This window comes from Nilaparvata lugens, chromosome 7 (assembly GCF_014356525.2).
Source record: "Nilaparvata lugens isolate BPH chromosome 7, ASM1435652v1, whole genome shotgun sequence".
Classification (NCBI taxonomy): Eukaryota; Metazoa; Arthropoda; class Insecta; order Hemiptera; family Delphacidae; genus Nilaparvata; species Nilaparvata lugens.
Window position 1 is genome coordinate 55,480,831 of NC_052510.1, and position 19,143 is coordinate 55,499,973.

At 34.1% G+C, this 19,143-nt stretch overlaps 2 protein-coding genes across 4 annotated transcripts in view; one reads left to right on the forward strand and one right to left on the reverse strand.

Moving 5' to 3' along the window:
* Positions 1–3,627, forward strand: part of LOC111053282 (zinc finger protein 184-like) — a 32,822-nt gene extending 29,195 nt beyond the window's left edge. Inside the window, exon 5 of one of the 2 annotated variants that reach the window (XR_005571862.1) lies at positions 2,261–3,627. The gene's annotated coding sequence lies outside the window, so the exon portion shown is untranslated. The remainder of the gene's footprint in view (positions 1–2,260) is intronic. The other variant, XR_005571861.1, reaches the window with a different exon arrangement.
* A 1,463-nt stretch (positions 3,628–5,090) lies between these two features.
* LOC111053278 lies at positions 5,091–16,469 on the reverse strand. 2 transcript variants are annotated; one of them, XM_039433201.1, is made up of 4 exons: positions 16,331–16,469; positions 15,310–15,416; positions 9,083–10,694; positions 5,091–6,328 (listed from the first exon to the last, which is right to left on the reverse strand). In XM_039433201.1, exons 3-4 carry the CDS (start codon positions 10,691–10,693, stop codon positions 5,789–5,791), a joined length of 2,151 nt encoding a protein of 716 aa, XP_039289135.1. In that variant the 5' UTR covers position 10,694; positions 15,310–15,416; positions 16,331–16,469; the 3' UTR covers positions 5,091–5,788. The 2 variants fall into 2 exon arrangements, with proteins under 2 accessions (XP_039289135.1, XP_039289136.1); XM_039433202.1 differs by lacking the exon at positions 16,331–16,469 and adding an exon at positions 16,112–16,293.
* Positions 16,470–19,143: the final 2,674 nt, after the last annotated feature.

Consider the following 19,143-nt stretch of genomic DNA (forward strand, 5'->3'; position numbering starts at 1 on the left):
TATAATCTATTCCTAATCAAAGATAAAATGTCTGTCTGTCTGTAGTTTTCTGCTCGTAAGCAGGTCCTTCTATATGGCAGCAGCCCTCCACTCTCTTCTATTCTCTGCCAGTCGCTTCGTTGCATAGTAGCTCATCCCCTCCTTGATGTCGTACAACATTTTGTATCTTCTTCTCCCTCTTCCTCTTCTTCCCTGAATGGTCCCCTCCATGGCATCCACCAACAAGCACTGCCGTCTCATCCAATGTCCCAGCCATCTCCTCTTTCTTCCCTTTATCACATCCAGCAGACTCCTTCCCTCCCCAACACCTCCTCGTTTGTAACTTTATCCCTCCAACTGATCCCCTCCATCCTTCTCCATATCCACATTTCCAATGCCTCAAGCCTCCTCTTATTCTCCTTTCTCAGCGTCCAAGTTTCTGCACCATACAGTGCTACACTCCAAACATAGCACTTTATTAGCCTTTTCCTTAGTGTCTTGTCCAGTTGGCTACAAAGAATTCTCTTTTTCTTATTGAATGCTGTTTTTGCCATAGCAATTCTTACTTTGATTTCTTTGTTGCATTTCATATCCTCTTCCATTATGCTTCCTAAATACTTGAAAGATGATACCTGTTCCAACTGTTCACCCTCCAGTACAGCATTAAAATAAGATTCATTTTTGACAAGTGTATAAAATAAAAACCTATCTGAACAGTTATGTAAATTATCAACGAACAGTTTTTTAACTACCGTATATGAGATAGATAAAATCTAATAAACTGGGCCCAGTTACACATAATCAGCTGTTAAATTTTCATGATAAAATACCACAAGAACCAATCAGAGAAGACCTTTTGAAATTAAAGCTTCTCTGATTGATTAGCTTGTAAATGTTAATAACGTTGAAAATTCAACAGGTTTTTGTGCACCCGGGCCTTGGTAGCAATAATGAGTTATTCCCATCATCAATCTGATTATAACTCTAATTATTGCAAGTTCTATATTTGACCGAACGAAGTGAGGACTAAGATTCAAGTCGACGGTTTGGCATTTCTCTAAATGTTTAAATGTTTATATGTTGCGCATTTACGGCGAAACGAGGTAATAGAAATATAAAGAAAATAAATAAAAATCTCAGTACCCTTTTTTTAAAAAAATTTTATCACGACATGTTTCGGTCATTTATGCCATTATCAAGTGAATTCAATTCACTTGATAATGGCATAAATTACCGAAACATGTCGTGATAAATTTTTTTTAAAAAAAAGGGTACTGAGATTTCTATTTATTTTCTTTATATTTATATTACAAGTAGCCCTATACAGGAAAGAGATAAATAAGAGGTAATAGATTTTCATGAAATTTGACAGGTATGTTCCTTTTTAAATTGCGCGTCGACGTATATACAAGGTTTTTGTAAATTTTGCATTTCAAGGATAATATAAAAGGAAAAAGGAGCCTCCTTCATACGCCAATATTAGAGTAAAAATCAGACTATAGAATTATTCATCATAAATCAGCTGACAAGTGATTACACAGATGTGTGGAGAAGCCAGTCTATTACTGTATTTGTATAAGGTCTATAGTTTCAATCAAAGACCTCGAAGAGGTATGCATCTTTAAGCTGGGTTTACACCAAAGTTATAAACAAAATGTTAATAACTTAATCCTTATAGATTCTATTAGATTGAACGCAAGTTGACAAACACACATGTTCGACATGTATATGATAAGTTATGTTCAATCTAATATAATCTATAAGGATTGAGTTATTAACATTTTGTTAATAAATTTGGTCTAATCGCAGCTTTAAGGTCTTTGGTTTCAATATTTTGTTTTGCAGTCATGGTATTATTATGCGTGCCCATCAGTATCAATATTCTCACATTCGAAAAAACTAATTTAATAGGTGATTAAAAATAACCAAATGAACTAAATAATGCTGAAGAAATTATAATATTTTTGAATGAAAAAAAAAATAATTTTCTTTAGATGGAAAGATTATCGCGGAACTGGATGAATATTATATAAAGTCTGGAATAGAAATATATTCTATTCATTGTTTAAATTAACATAAATATTAATAAATTATGGAATACAAATTCAAACGTGAACTGATTTTGTTAACATTTAATACAGTTGACATCAGGTGCTTGTGGATGAGAATACTGCGTGAGGTCTACTGTTCACAGAACTACTAATATGTAGGCGACAATTTCTCTGTATTGAGTGTTTCTGGAGAAATAATTCAATTCGCCACCATTCTCAATTTCTTACAGATTATCAGAATTGATCCGGAGAGCGGCACACTTCTCAAGAGAATAAGGTTGCCAGCACTTCAGTTGACGAATTTGTGTTTCGGTGGAGAAAATCTCGACACCCTCTACGTCACATCAGGTCGAATCTTCGAAGATGTATCCCCGCCAACTGAGTACAGCGGTCGCGTTTTCGCTGTCAATGGCGTGATGAGTTCTGGTAAACCGATTACTGGATACCCGGGTCGCAAAATTGTTGCTATTTAAATTCATTTTTTTAGAAAAATGTTTTATAATTTTACCACACATAAGATTTGTATTTCACAATATCTGTAGGCCTAATAGTTGTAAAAGTACCGTGTACGGGATATGTACTGTACCATTGTCCATTTTATGGAAAATATAAAATTAATGATGAATTGAATAATTATATTTATAAACTATAAAACTTGATACTTTCTAATAAAGTATTTTAATAGAGTTAACTTGAATTGTTTAATCATTACAGAAATTACAAGTACCCTTTTTTGCATGAACACATCTAGTTTCGAGCACTCATGCCATTTTCAAATGTCAAAACAAAAATTTGTTTACTGAAAAATAATAATTCATTTTGACACCTGGAAATGCCATGATTTAGACACAAAAGGATTCTAGCAATTTCTATAACAATTACATTTAGTACTTATTTCACTTTCTTTCACTGACGAGGAATACGAAATGCTTGCTGAATCATTGAAATATATAATATAAATTTGATTTACAAGAAGGATATTATGGAAAAACAATTTGGTAGAGCTGGAAGTCTCAGTAAAATAAAAAAATCCAAGAGGAAATAAGATATAATCTGATTCACAAGCTGTACAAAAGAAAAAAATGATACATAACTTAGATAATATCATAATAATACTATTATGAGATCAAATAGCCCTACAAGATGTCATATCTGAATTTAATGTTGAATAACATAAAATAAAATGTAAACTTCAAACCTAAATTACTGATGGAACCTTCATTACAGCAGTGAAAAAATTATGTTATTCAGATGATACAAAAGTAGGCCTATATATCTATTAAAGAAACAAACAAAAAGCTCAAATCAAAACAATGATTTGTTTTTTTTTTTTTTAATAATAATTATAATTGATTTTTTTATAGTCTTGAAAAACAAGTTTTCAAAATTGTTGTGTTATTTATAAAAAGTTACACAGACTATTTTGTTTTTTCAATTGCAATTTTTTTCTAAATAATGGCTGAACATACTAACTTGAGTGAAACTTTGCACAATAATTTATGACAAGTAGACAGAGCTACAAAAACTAATTATGACAATTTTTCAAATTCATAAAACAAAATGGTATCCGTTTAAATTTGTATTTCTTGTATAATCAAAAAATGTTTATTTTACAAGATAAACGTTTTTTTAATTACGAATCGATTGACATCTAATTTTTCAAAATAGAACAAATAATATCAAGTGAGATATGGCAGCTTTAGTGATAAGTGACCACTGAAGGTTTGTTGCAGTGCACACCAAGGCATGCTGGTAAAGTCATAATGCAACAATCTCCGTTTCATTGGCATGTTATTAGTCATGTTATTTTAGATTATTTCAAACATTAATATAACGTGACATGAAACTCTAAATGTAGGTCATCTATCACTAAATCTGCCATATCTCACTTAATATTCGTTCAATCTTGAAAAGTGTCAATTGATTTGTAATTAAATTTACTAAAAAAAGTTACTCTTGTCATTTTTTAGTAAAATCAACGGTTTTTGTGTATTCAAGAAATACTGTACAATTTTAAACGGCTGCCATTTTGATTCATGAGTATGAAAAATTATCATGATTTTTTGTAGCTCTGTCTTCTTGTCATAAATGATTATGCAAAGTTTGATTTCCATATTATGTTCAGTCATTATTGAGAAAAAAAGTAAGTGAAATAACAAAATGGCGGCTGTGTGTGTCTAAGGACTTTCGGACCGTTTGTAAATGATGTTTAGATATGTTTCATACCCGGGAACAATGCCCTAGAATATTGGTAGGGAGTTTGGAAACCTCTTGTATAGTTATCACAATAATAAAAATCATTCAAAATGTTAGATTCATTTTATAAAATTTATAAAATCTACTGTTCTTATTCAAAAATATGCGCAATCTTTACACCAATAGAGAGATAAAAATTCTCAATTTTTTAGACATTAACCTTCCGGTAGTCGCGCCCTACTCAATCACACGAGCAGTCGCGTGTTGTATTTTGTACAACATCCAATTTTCCAAGTGTTATGTAACCTGTTTACCGCCAAAACATATTAATGAGATATATAATTATTTTTCCATCTTCTTGGATTATTATACGCCTATGAACATTTGGATGATTACCATTTCATAGCCCAATAAGGTACATCAAGCAAAGCCATCAATTCTGTGTTATTAGTTCGTTTGCAGTCCCCGTATAGTCTTTCCCTATTTTCAATCTTATGCACAGTGCGACTTATGCACTGCCGCGACTAAATGGCACCTAAAGACTGAACCATTGCTCGGTTGATACTGTAATTTAGAGGAGTGATGGGGGAAAAGTTTTGGAATGCATAGATGACTCATTCATTGACACCACCCCATTCAATAGTTTAGTGCAGCAAAAAAACTGACACTGTTGTACTTTTTACAACAGCGCGACTGCCGGAAGGTTAAGAAAATAGTAGGCTATTAATAGTTGTAAAAATATGTAGACTATCAGTAAAAAAGTAGAGTAAAAATATTCATAGTTTCATTGATATTTCAAATTACACTCATGTATAAATGTTTGTATAAAAATACGACTGCTAAAACGTGCAAGTTGTATCTTAGTAAAAATACAGTTAATATAGAAAAACGACCGCTCAAAACGAGCACGTTTTATGTTGATCTGTTGTAAGATAGTGTAAAAATATTAATTTATTATGCATTCTACAGATACATACTGTAGAGCTACTTCTACAAGATAGTTATCACAATAATACAGAATTATTCTAAATGTTGGACCCATTTTTGAAAAGTTCTTATCCAAAATTAGCAATCTTCACATCAATGAAGAGATACAATTCCATAGTTTTTTTGGGCAATTAACTTTGGACCCTATTATGACTAGTCCACATCTAGACCAGCACTGGCAAACCACCCATCTACACATTGACGTTGGACTTCATTGGGCAAATGTGTGGATGCCGCATCAGACATGACAGCCAGCAGTCGCTCACTTCTAGTCTAAGTTTAAAAGTTTAAAATACAATACCCGGACGGAGAGGGCGACTTGGCTGCCCAGCTGCCACGTTTCATAGGTTAGGTTCGGTTAGTTTGTTGGTTTAACCTAACCCGGCTGGTTGTCTGGTTTTATAGGGGCCCAAGTTGATTATTGCCAAGAAAACTTTGAATTTTCCCTCTCAATTGTTGTGTAGATTATTCATTTTGGATAAGTACTTGAGTAGAAATTATGAATTTACAAAATGGGTCCATCATTAAGAATAACCATGTATTATGAACCTTTTCTTCATTGTGAAAAGTTTAGTTTAATCTAGCAATAATTGTCTTGCCGCAATGCAAATTTGCCACACAAGCCAAATTTTACCATAATAATTCAAGTATTGACCATAAATATCATGGTATGAACGTCCCACCATACTGAGATCAACCAGCCTGACATTATCTAAATGAGCCATAATTTTTCTCAGTTTCTTGTTAGTTTCCCTGATATTTCTGTTGATAAAGCACCAACGTGGCCTGTCGTATCGTACCGGCAAATCTACGACAACAAATTTTGCATCCTTGTTTCGGGAGACCAGTTTATGAACTGCTGAAAGATATTTTTGTGATTCGTTCTTAGCTACATCCTCACTACCTAGAAAGATAACACTCACGCAGGCCTCTTTCAATGTTTCCTCGATGTTTTTCAAACAACTTTCGGCACGACCTCGCCCTGTAATTGTCACAGTAACGTCCGTGAACTGTCGCGTCTTTGCCAGTTTTCTCTCCATGTATTTGCCGTGATCGTCAGCATGAAGCATCAAATGCTTTCTTTTGGCAATATTGCATCTTTCAGGCTTTTCATTCTGCAACAAAGAGTTTCTGCATAAGTTCTCGTTCAAATTTTTCTGGATGATGCCTACCAAAGCATTAATTTCAGTTCCCACTGACATATTTTTCTTTAAATTTCATAAATATGTGGCAGCCTCATGAGGATACTTGAATGATCAATTCTTATAGAAAATTAGCTGAGAAATCGAATAAAAACAAGTGGAAGTATGACACTTTAATAATTGTTGAAATAATGTGACAAATATGATAAAAACGTTTTTTTATTAAAAATGAAATTACAACTGAAATACTTATTGTTTAAGGGTGTATTGAATCAACCAGAATTATTGTAGATATTCCAATTCTAAAAAAGGTTCAGTTACTGTTTTGTCTAAAACACAATGTACGGTAACCTAATTTTTTTTCATCTAATTAAAACAAAATAAAAATAAATTTCATTTCTAAATTATTATAAATAATAAATTAAAAATTATAATTCTGATACTTCATTGATCAAATAAGAATTTTTAAATAGCCTATTCTATTTTTTTGCCTCTTTAGAAACCTTGATTAATATCGCCAGCAGGCAATTACTGAACCAATATATTGAAACACACCTTATGTTAAGTTTGATTTGGCAGGTAGGTTGCCAAGATGATTTATTTACAATTTTTTTAGTTCAAGTTTTCCTTTGAATTGAATAAAATGTTAAAATTAGATGAAAGTTTGCAAAGATCTGCTTTACTTAAAAAGCTCAAAGTTAGTTAACAAAATGAAATTTTTCCTTAATTTTTCAAAATCAAAGCCAAACGAAATTTTCAAACTTTTTCCAATAAAACCTGACTTATTTTCTTGATGTTTCAAATTACCAATAATTATGTTATCACAGTAGTTCTCTAATTTATAGAAAATTCCGTTAAAGAGTCAGCACCAGATCAACATTAGTTTGCTATCATTTTCTATCTTCAGACACAGAAGATAGCTCTATCCTTTTCACAAATATATTTGAGATATAATTGATCATAATTAAGGAAAAAAGCTAAACGATATAAATGTGTTATAAGCTAAAAAAAACTTTATACTGGTGATATTTTTCAAAGTTTTTTGATTTGGATACTATCAAGTTTACAAAATTTTTGAAAAATACTGAAACATCTTTTTATGATTTTTACGTTTTGAGATATGAGCGCCTATAGTGAGGTCCACGTTATAATGGCAATGTTTGATTAGCAATGGCATTGCTATCCTTGTCTATCATTCAACAAAGTGGATAGCGCTATCTCTATCTCGCTTTGCTCTGTTGCCAGATCGTCTTTTAACAATGTAGAATTAATAATAAATTAACAAAATAGTTTATCTTAATTATGAAATTATTGAAAAATATGATTTCCTGCTTGATAAAATAAATATGGATTATTTTAAACGAGAATGAACAGTTGATATTACATCAATAAACCTGTATCAGCTACTGTCTAAGAAGGCATTGACAAGACAGAGGCAACGGCAACGTAGATCTCCTATCTTTCTCCACTGCCATTATAACGTGGACCTCACTATAGTTTAAATTTTTGAAACAGATAATTTCAAATTCGGCAAGAGATAAATTTATGGAATTTTGTGAATACATTCCTCACGGTATTGTAGAGTTAATAAAAAATTCTCAGAATTTCAATTCTTGAGAAAGTTATTAAATTAAAAACAAAAACTCAAATTAAGTTACAAAAAAATTATTATTTTCTAAAAAAAGTTATCTAATATATTAACAATACCATGAAGAATGGACCCTCAAAATTTCATGACGTTATCTCTTACCGAATTTGAAATGATCTTCAACAATAATTAATATTATGTATCAGGTATACCAGGAGGGCTTGAATCATGCTATCCAATCTTAAAGCGGTGGAAATATGAGACTTGACAACCCTGTAGTCCTATCATTTCATCTGACTTTATAACGTTAGTCTCACTATGGTATGGAGATATCAATGTTTTGTAAGTGGGACTGAGATAGAGAGTGAGAGATAGTGGGACTGACTTTTTTACGCTCACCATGGTAGGTAACAAGTAAAATTAGGCCTATGAAGTGAGTTAGTATTTTTAAATCATCCACACTTCTTCAACTGGAAATATTAACTAGTAGACCAGTCAACGAAAGATTAAAGAGGGAAAAATCTGAAACATAATTTTTGTTTGGAACACACCTTCGATAAATCATATACCTAGGAAACTCGAGAGATATATGGAAAAAATGTTACATATTATGAAACTTGTAGGCCAATTTGTGAGCTTCAATTTTGTTACGATCACATATTGTTCAAGATCGAGAACCAAGAAATGGCACTTTCACCCCCCCCCCCACCACAGGGGGTAGGAGTGAGGACTTTTGTTATGTTCACCCCCAACTATCTTGAAAGAGAATTGAATAGCATGACTGCCTTTATTTTTCCTAGAGAGCGAAGTTAGGGCGCAATCGGCCCTCTCTTACACTATTACACATGATAACAATACAAAAAAATATGATAAAGAAGAAAAAAGGAGCTGCATGGTCAAAAATTATGTGCCAAACTTTTCACTCTATACCTTGTTTTGAGCATTCGTTGCCTGGACTATAGTGTGTTTTATAAAGTAGAACAAGTGAAATTAGGCCTATGAAGTGGGTTAGTATTCTGTAATGAAACATTGTGAATAAATAATTATCATCCACACATCTTAAACTGGAAATATTATCGAATGTTTTTTATTACGTAAAATAATAGAATAGCAATAAGTAACCAGATTAGAAATACTACCGGCTGAGATTGTAGGTCTTGCTGATTGTCAGATCCAAAATATTTTTCCTCCACTTTTCTGCGTTTCAGATGTGATGTTCCTTTAGATTTGACTAGTTTCAAGTTGGAAGCAATATTATGTGATGATTTTGCATTCAAAGTTGAACTTTCATCTACTTCCTTTTCTTCAAATTGTCCTTCTTCAACTTTGATTTTTCTTTCATCAATTTTCATCTGTTCTACAGCTGTTTTTTCATCAGTTCGTCTTTGATTGAAAGTTGAACTTTCATCAATCTTTTGTTGTTCAACTGCAATTTCATCAGTTCTTCTTTGATTCGAAGTTAAACTTTCATCAATATCCTTTTCTTCAAGTTCTCCTTCTTCAACTTTGATTATTCTTTCATCATTTTTAATTTGTTCCACATCTATATCATCAGTTTTCCTTTGATTCAAAGTTAAAGTTTCATCAATTCTTCTCATTTTCAATAGTTGTGGCGGGCCTTCTTCACTTTGGCTAACAGTAGAAGCGGGAATAGTTGTTTTCAGTGCAGTTTTACAATTTGATGAAGAACTTTCATCAATCCTTATTAATTTCAATATTGGTTGTAGGAGTCTTAATCTTCGACCATCAACAAAAGCAGGAATAGTTGTTTGTACTGTAGTTGCAGAACTTGATGAAGTGTGACTTTGACAACTATTGATCACATCATTACTGCTATTTACACGGTTGCCGTTAAAGCTATCTTCAACAGGATTTGGTAAATGTTGGTCAGAGTTGACGTTGCTGCAAATATCACACTTCCATTCAGAATAGGAATAGTTGGAGGGAAGACAATTATTATGCACACCTTGGGAGCCACAATCAGTGCATAGCAACATTTGCCAAGGATGTTTGTTGAACCGCCTGCCCTCGGGACACAGGCAGGCTTCAGTGTCACAGTGCTGGTAGCGTTCCAACAGTTCATTGAAGGCGTTCGGCTTCTCCCATGACGCATCCTGGTGCGGCACATAGATGCCATGCTGCATGATACTCTGCACAAATTTCCGCTTATTGTTGCAAAGAGGACATTTGAGTGTGTAACTTCCGAAGCTGCACGCCATTCTTTGCAGGCAGCCTCTGTGGAACACTCCATTCTTCCTACAGCACGTCGCCCAGATGTAATTGTTGCCATCTAGTGACACAGTTTCCAAACAGATGATGCAAACCGCACCCGTGAGTGCGAGTTCATCCGCTATGTTCTTCGGAATTCTCTGTCGCACCCGATGTTCGGGACACAGCGATTTGAACTGACCGAAAAACTGGTGCGATGAGCCTTTCTTGATGCCACAAGGAAAATGAAACATTGCATTGCATTTCGAACAACGCACACTGGCACCCGCGTCTTCACAGATTACACAAATGGCCTTTTTCGATTTCTTGACCACACTTTTGATGTCCTGAGGCAGGAACCCCAGAATGCCTTCACTGTCGGATCCACATTGAATAAGGTCTGATGACATCAGTAGACAGAAGTAATGGAGTGTAATGTGACCAAGTTTATAGACAGCGCCATAATTATCCTCATCGTAGTGATTTTCTCCACATATAAAACAGCATAGTTCTGCTGGAAAATTCTCCAATTTTTGTAGCATCCTGTAAAAAACATTTTTCAATGAATCAATAAGAAATTACATCAATAAAAATGCTCTATGATACTTGTATCCAAAATGGCGGCTGATTGATCTTTATCAATTATTTCTTTAAAAACTAAAAATTGAATCAGCCGCCATTTTTGGATAAAAAAAATCATAGAACATTTTTATTTATTCATTCAACATATTTGAGTTACAACCCCTCATTTCCTTAAAAACTAAAACCTCAATTATCCGCCATTTTGGGTACAAGTATCATAGAACATTTCAATTCATGTCATCTTTCTAGTTTTGAGAAGGCCTTGAAAATGATGTACCACACAATGGGTGTTTACATTTAAAATACTTGAGTTACAACCACTCATTTCCTTAAAAACTAGAACTTGAATCAGCCGCCAATTTGTTTACAAGTATCATAGAACATTTTTATCGATGCCACCTTTCTTGTTTTAAAAAGGCCTAAATGATGTACCACACAATGAGTGTTTACATTTAAAATATTTGAGTTACAACCTTACAACCCCTAAGTCACTCCCTTATGAGGGGTTGAAATTCAGTTGTACGTCAAAAGGTAGAGTATTCGACTAATAACTTATCCTAAAAATAACATTATTATATCTACAACAGTCTCCAACTTATTGAAGGGTTCCCATACATATGACTCACTCTGTATAGTAAATTCGTATGGCTTTTGTTGGTGGGGAGTCCCTTGCAGGAAGGTTCCACCTCATCTGAATATAAATAATTTAAGCCGTCAATTGGCCATACAACTGTAATACTTCGGCTGGGACCGACAGTTTAACGTGCCCATCCGATAACACGGGAGTGACTTGATCAAAAACTTTTGTTGATGAGCGGGTTTGAACACGGGATCTCTAGGCTGCTATGCAAGCACTTTATCCAGTAGACCATGGATAAGTAATTTAATTTTGTACTGATAAATAAATAATAAAGTGGGATTCACGTTATAAAGTCAGTTGAAATGATAGGACAACAGAGTTGCTGATTTCTTTTTCCAACACTTTTTATATTGAACAGCAAAGTTACTCCAGTATATCTTATGTAATATTCTTGATTCTTGTTAATAAATGAATAAAAATAACTACGGAGTGGCCGTAGTCGAGTGAATTAGATGCTGGCTTTATGGTTCAGAAGCACGAGTTCAAATCCCGGCCCGTGCAAGATATTTATCTCGGGCCAGTCCCGTGTTTCGGATGGACACGTTAATTCGTCGGTCCCGGCTGCCAAAAAAGCAGTCGTTAGGTAATGTCGGAGGCCCTGAAATTTATCAGTTGCGACCTGAAAACTCTGACACCAGACCTGAGCCAGCTAGGTCACTCGACATTATTATTATTATTATTAATAATAAAATATATTATATTTGTCAAGAAAATATATGTTCACATGATTTACTGATAAATTTTCATAATATTTATGAAAATATTAGTAGATAATGAATCTCACTACAAAGTTATTTGCCTGCAAAATCTGAGAGGGGTGGAAACAGTATTCACCAATTATTTGACAAAGTGATCGATTTTCATTTACTTTTTAACAATTTACAATAGTGAGGCATTATCAAATTCTTAAAAAAATTCAATTCAAGGCAAATAAAGTAGTGTTTTTCTACTTGTTTTCATTTTATGCATAAGATCTTTCTTTTAATTTGAAAAGAGCTACTCTTAGATTTGATATTTTATTTACATTCAACAGTAATTATTTCGTTGTTGGTTATCCATCTTGTTTCCACTATTATTATTACTATCGTATTCTCTGCGTATTACAAACGTAGTCTCTGTTTTGGCTTGAAAATGTGCAATACCAGCACGAAACGGACGTCGCCACATCAAAAAATGTGAGTGTTTTTTCAATTTAAAGTTTTTTTAAATACGATATTAGTAATTATTTGCCAAGTATACTTTTAGCTGGATTCCCACATATCATTATCAGTGAAAGTATAATTCCATGAGTTCTGAATGGATTGTTCCCACTCAGCACGGCCGAGCGAGTATGAATAGTCCCATTAGAGCTTATGGGAATAATACTCTCACTGTATCGGTCACTTCCTCTGCCACATATATTTGGGAATCCAGCTTTATGGTACACGCAAATTCAATTTTTATAGTAAATGAGTTAACCAGCTTATAGTTTGTGTAAAATAAGTTGACACTTGGCACCCCATCCGAAGAAATTACAGGTAATTGTGTAAAACTGCAACTTTCTCAAATTTCCAATTACACGTTAGAATTGGATGTAGAATATCATCCCCGATATAGAGCTGAAAAAGTTTCAGGGTTGAAGGATTAAAGGGAAATTCAGCTTTTATTGGAAACATTGCAAAGATTTGTTTTTCTTTTTAATATTACTTCTCTCTGAATCATTGGGCGTTGTAATGCGTAATAATTTTATATCAAATTAAAGAGTAGAATGTCTCCTTTCTATTGGTGTCCGGATAATTTTTATCCGAACCATAGTTATTTTTTAATTAATGATTATTCTCGACAATGTCGAGACATTTCGAGCAGAAAACATGAAATTTTCGACATGCTGGAAACTTTTTTGTTTCGAAAGATGATTGGGTATCTAAATAATTTAATAAAATTCAATTATTTCTGCTCAAAATGTCTCGACATTGAAGAACATAATCATCAATTCAAATATAACTATGGGTCGAATAAAAATGATCCAGACACCAATAGAAAGAATACATTCTCCCCGTTGATTTTCTATAAAATTTTTACGCATTACGACGCCCAATGATTCTGAGAGAAGTGATATTAAAAATAAAAACAAATCTTCGCGATGTTTCCAATTTTATCATAAAAGTTGAATATCCTTTTAATCCTACAACCCTGAAACTTTTTTAGCTCTACTAGGATATCGGGGATGATATTCTACATCCAAGGGGATGATATTCTACATCCAATTCTGACGTTGAATTGGAAATTTGAGAAAGTTGCAATTTTACACGAATTGGCAACCTTGTAATTTCCTCGGAAGGAGGGCCAAGTCTCAACCTATTTTTATGGTAAATGAGTTGACTAACTAAGAACTGAAGAACTCTCGGCGTAAATCGTTCATGACAATCTTGTTGCTTGATGTTTAGACATCTATAACTCTATTATTCCACTGGTTTGGTTAAAAATGGTGCCTTATCCACTGATATCTCATCACAAGACTAGTAATTTGATAAATAATTGGAATACCTAGTCTATGTTTTTGAAACGTCATAATATTTTGAGCGAGCTCTCCAGTCCAGAGGGATCACTAATGAAAATTCACATTATAATATAAAGTCAGTGGAAAAGAAAGGACCTCTGGGTTGCCGATTCTCTTTTACCACTATCTTCTCTTTTAAGGTGCAATTCCTTAGAGGCTTGTCAATGCCCAGCTATAAGCAGGCTTATCGAGACGAGCGCGGCTACAGCAGAAAGCTAGAGGCGCGTCTTTACAGACGTCACGGCCAGAGCAGATAACTAATAAATTCATTGGATTCAACGACTCATTGAATTTTTATGATGAATGAACGCTAAGGCGACCGATGAATTAGAAGTAGTATTGGCTTCTATACTGCTTTTACGATTCATATCTAATGAATCATCGAATCTGATGAATATAAAGGTTATGTTCCCCAACCGTGATGGCTGTAACAGCGTGTCTCGAGCTTCCTGCTCTCGAGCCGCTCTCCTCTAGACAAACCTGCTTATAGTTTCGCGTCTCGAAGGGCACGGGTTGGCACGCCTCTAAGGAATTGCACCTAAAGGCTCAACTCACACTTACGCGACTCAGGTCGAGAAGAGACTCGACTCTAGTCGAGAGCATGTGTTTTCAAATGGGTGACGTCGCGGAGACTAGAATCGACTGGTCTGAGTGTCAGCATTTGAAACACATGCTCTCGACTAGAGTTGAGTCTCTTCTCGACCCGAGTCGCTTAAGTGTGAGTTGAGCCTTACATAGAAGTGATTCAAGATGTTCCGGTAATTCTGATTAAATATAAAATAATTCATGACCTAATATAATCTGATCTATATTAATTGTTGATTTTTGTTATCAATAATCAACTCTATCTCATATATATTTTCTCATGATTTAATGTTAAATTTTCATAATTCAGATAATATTATATTTCGTTAGCGCATTATGTTCCTTTAGTCAACAAACTATTTGGCAACAGTGCGGTGGTAGAAAAGGATACAGCTATCTGCTTTGTCTAATGACAGACAATGATAGCAAACCGATGTTGATCAGATACTGACTTTATAACATGAAACTCAAAACGAGATAAATTAGCTCATGGCTATAGGCTAATAGGTAATGACAGTTTTCACACTTACCTATTTCTCGCCAACACGACAAACAGAATGTCATCTGATTGGCTGAGAATCAGCTGTTGGTGTGAATCAGCCAATCAGAGAACCTTCTGTAGTGTTGTGTTGGCGAGAAATAAGTGTGGAAATTGTCAATAGGGATCTAAAGACCGTTCATAAATGCATCCATATAACTATAATAATTGATCTTCATAACTATGTTATTAGGCTAATATAAATAAGCTGATTGACTATGAAATTTTCTGTTTAGATTATTCAAGTGACCAAAAAATTACACAATATAATTACCTGGTGTCCAATTAACTGTCTATAATCGTTGACTTGCCTATTGATGTCTATTATTTGTGATAGGCTACTAATATTCTGCAGAGTAGATTGCAATAGGAACCGTATACCTGCAAAATATAATGATTATTAATTAAAAATACACAAAAACCTGCATTGATGTTTAGCATAAAAGCAGCTAGTTTCTTGATAAAACTCCATTTATAGCTCCGAAATTTATACAAAAACTGAAGCATGTTAAGGCTTAACTAGGAAAACGTTTGTAAATATATATGTTACATTTTAATAAAAACTCATTGTAAATTTGTAGAAAATAAATTGAATTTTATACAAGAAGTCTAGATGAACAGATAAGCCCAATATTCAACCAATAGAGGAGTTTGCCAAAAATTGAAATAGAATTTCATACTATTGATATGAGTAATCTTTGATTAAACAGAAGTAAAATTTAGCGGTACTAGAGATCGGGTCTAGAAAATCCAAAATTAGCGACCGGCTACAGTAGTGTCTCATTTAGGATCACCAACCCAACCATTGCTGCCCTAGCTTGCTTTACATCAGTGGTTTCGGCTTTCAGGGTTTGAGGTCTCATTAGCGTCTCAGCCGGTAGACTTAATTTATACAGGCATATAGGGTATTTTATTTTCATTGTTTGGAATACAACAGAGAGCATGTAAAATCAACTGGCGAACCGTACATAAGATTGAGAATTTTAGGTTGACCAAAAAAGGCAAGAATATTAATCTCTAAGGTGGATGGAAGAAGAAAAGGCGTAATCCTAGGTCCAGATCCATTATAGGCCTACCTGTCATCAAATTTATGGTTGAGATCAATTTAGTATGTTATTTTGATCACAAAAACTAAACGGCGGTTACTTGTGTTTTTGAAATAAACGAAATTTAAGTAGGTAGCACAATTTATTTTGCATTTTAACCTATAACCTAACAACCTCTCCCGAGTCAGCCTTTAAATAGCACCCACAAATTCCTTGCAGAAATTAGAGAGCCAAAAACAAGTTACTTACATTTTGTAAAAAGCTGAAACTTTAACTAAAGGTACTGTACACAAATAAAGTAAACTCTGCTTTTAAAATCATCATTTCCATATTCCATTTCCAAACAGGAGACAACCGCGCTTTTCAAGTCCAAACAACAACATTTCAAGTCAACAACTGAAAAATGACGGTTGGTATCATTGACAATTATTCTACAAATTTGAACATTAATACAATTAGTTTATATCAATATCATTCAAATTAATTTTTATATGAAAATATACAATAACTTGAGAGAAATCAAAATTTGATATCACAATAAAATGAAACATTAGAGACCTCTCTTTAGAGTACTTTGTCTGAACTAAACCGTGGATCAAAAATTGAAATTGCTCGATTGAAAAGTTGTATATAATATAAGATATTTGAAAAATTTACCTGAAATATCATTTTTACTGTATTTTGGTTTGAATGAATTAATATAGAATAAAATTGTAACTTTTGTTTTCAAACACTCTTTGTCCTAATGTGGGTCCATCTATTTTATTAAGAACAGCTTTTTTTTACTTTCCTTGCCCTATTACCATATAGGTAAGGAAAGTATTGCTTTCCGAAAAAATTAAGGTACCCCAATTTCTAAATTTCTATACGTTTCAAGGTCCCCTGAGTCCGAAAAAGTGGTTTTTGGGTATTGGTCTGTATGTGTGTGTGTGTGTGTGTGTGTGTGTGTGTGTGTGTGTGTGTGTGTGTGTGTGTGTGTGTGTGTGTGTGTGTGTGTGTGTGTGTGTGAGTGTGTGTGTGTGTATGAGTGTATGTGCGTCTGTGTACACGATATCTCATCTCCCAATATATTAACGGAATGACTTGAAATTTGGAAATCAAGGTCCTTACACTATAGGACTTAAGGTCCTTACACTATCCGACACAAACAATTTCAATCAAATGCAATTCAAGATGGCGGTTAGAATGTTGTCAAAACAGGGTTTTTCGCGATTCTCTCGAAAATGGCTCGAACGATTTTGATTGAATTTATACCAAGAGTAGTCATTGATAAGCTATATCAACTGCCACAAGTTCCATATCTGTAAAAATTTCAGGAGCTCCGCCTCATCTATGCAAAGTTTGATTTTAGATTTCCAATTATCAGGTCTCAGATATAATTTAAACGAAAAATTTCTAGTGGAAAAGATTGAGCATGAAAATCTCTACAATTAATATCCAGTAACATTTTCACATAAAATTGAAAATAAGCTTGAAATTTGAGAAAATTTGATTATTCAATTGCAAACTGTTGGCAACTGTTGATTCTATTAAATGATTCACTATGAAGAGATAGCACACCTCATGTGTCTTCAGCGTTATTGCCCTGTCACCAGCTGGCTCAAATCTCTGAATAGTAGACTTGAGATGCGCGGGAGCACTAGCGTCAGGTGATTAATTTCCATAACGGCAAGGAAAGTTGTGTGAGTGCGCCACACCAGATTTTTGTCTTAGTTATGAAATCAGCTTCTAATAACAACAAAATATCACAAAATTTGATTCAAATAGTAAAGATGAGTAGGAAGTTTTAAAAATAGAACTTTGAACAAATACAGAGTGAGAACTAATTTAGTAGAAAATTCAGTATATAAATTTAATAATTATGTGTTGAAAAACACATAGATCAAGTATCTCAAGATGTGTTTAGGCTATGGCATGTCTGTGAGCATGCTTCGTGAAATTGTGGATGCCGTTGCAGTTCCTCTCTCTGCATCTGTCAACGAGTGCTTGAGGACTGGAAAATTTCCTGATTTCTTGAAAACTTCAAGGACTGTCCCGGTCTTCAAGAAGGGTGATCGCGAGAGCCTTCGCAGCTTCAGGCCCATCTCCGTTACCCCTGTCTTTGGCAAGGTGATCAAGCCACAGTTGGAGGCTTTCTTTGAGGAGAATGGCCTGTTCTCTAACATGCAATTTGGCTTTCGAGTTGGGAGATCGACAGTGGGTGCAGTTGACCATGTATGTGAGCAGATTTACACGGCCTTTGAGGATGGTGAGTCTCTTGCTCTTGCTCTTTGTGATCTGAGCCGAGCCTTTGACTGCGTGGACTATGGCATTCTTCTTAGAAAGCTGAGATTTTATGGTCTAAGAGACTCTGCCCTTTCCATCTTAGGCTCTTACCTTTCTGGAAGGACTCAGCTTGTCTTCCTCAGTGGTGGGGACTCCCGGTCACTTCCGGTGACTTTTGGTGTTTCTCAGGGATCGGTGCTGGGGCCTACACTGTTTGACAGAATCCAAGGGCAGGGCAGTGGACTGTGGATGATAGTTGGTATAAATACCTACAAATAAATCTTTGAATTCTGTGCATAAAAATACTGATAGCTTGAATTGGGGTAAGTACGCCAATAAAAGACTAAATGAATCAACAAGATAAGATTTAATAATAATAAGATAATAATAGGCAGATGGCCACATACAAAAAAATTGTGTCAAATATTTGGGATCAATAAAATAATAATAGGCAGGTGGCCACATACAAACATTGAATCAAATATTTTGAGATCAATAAAATAATAATAGGCAGATGGCCACATACAAAGATTGAATCAAATATTTTGAGATCAATAAAATAATAATAGGCAGATGGCCACATACAAAGATTGAATCAAATATTTTGAGATCAATAAAATAATAATAGGCAGATGGCACATACAAAGATTGAATCAAATATTTTGAGATCAATAAAATAATAATAGGCAGATGGCCACATACAAAGATTGAATCAAATATTTTGAGATCAATAAAATAATAATAGGCAGATGGCCACATACAAAGGCAATCAAATCTTGGGAAAATTACAACATGTG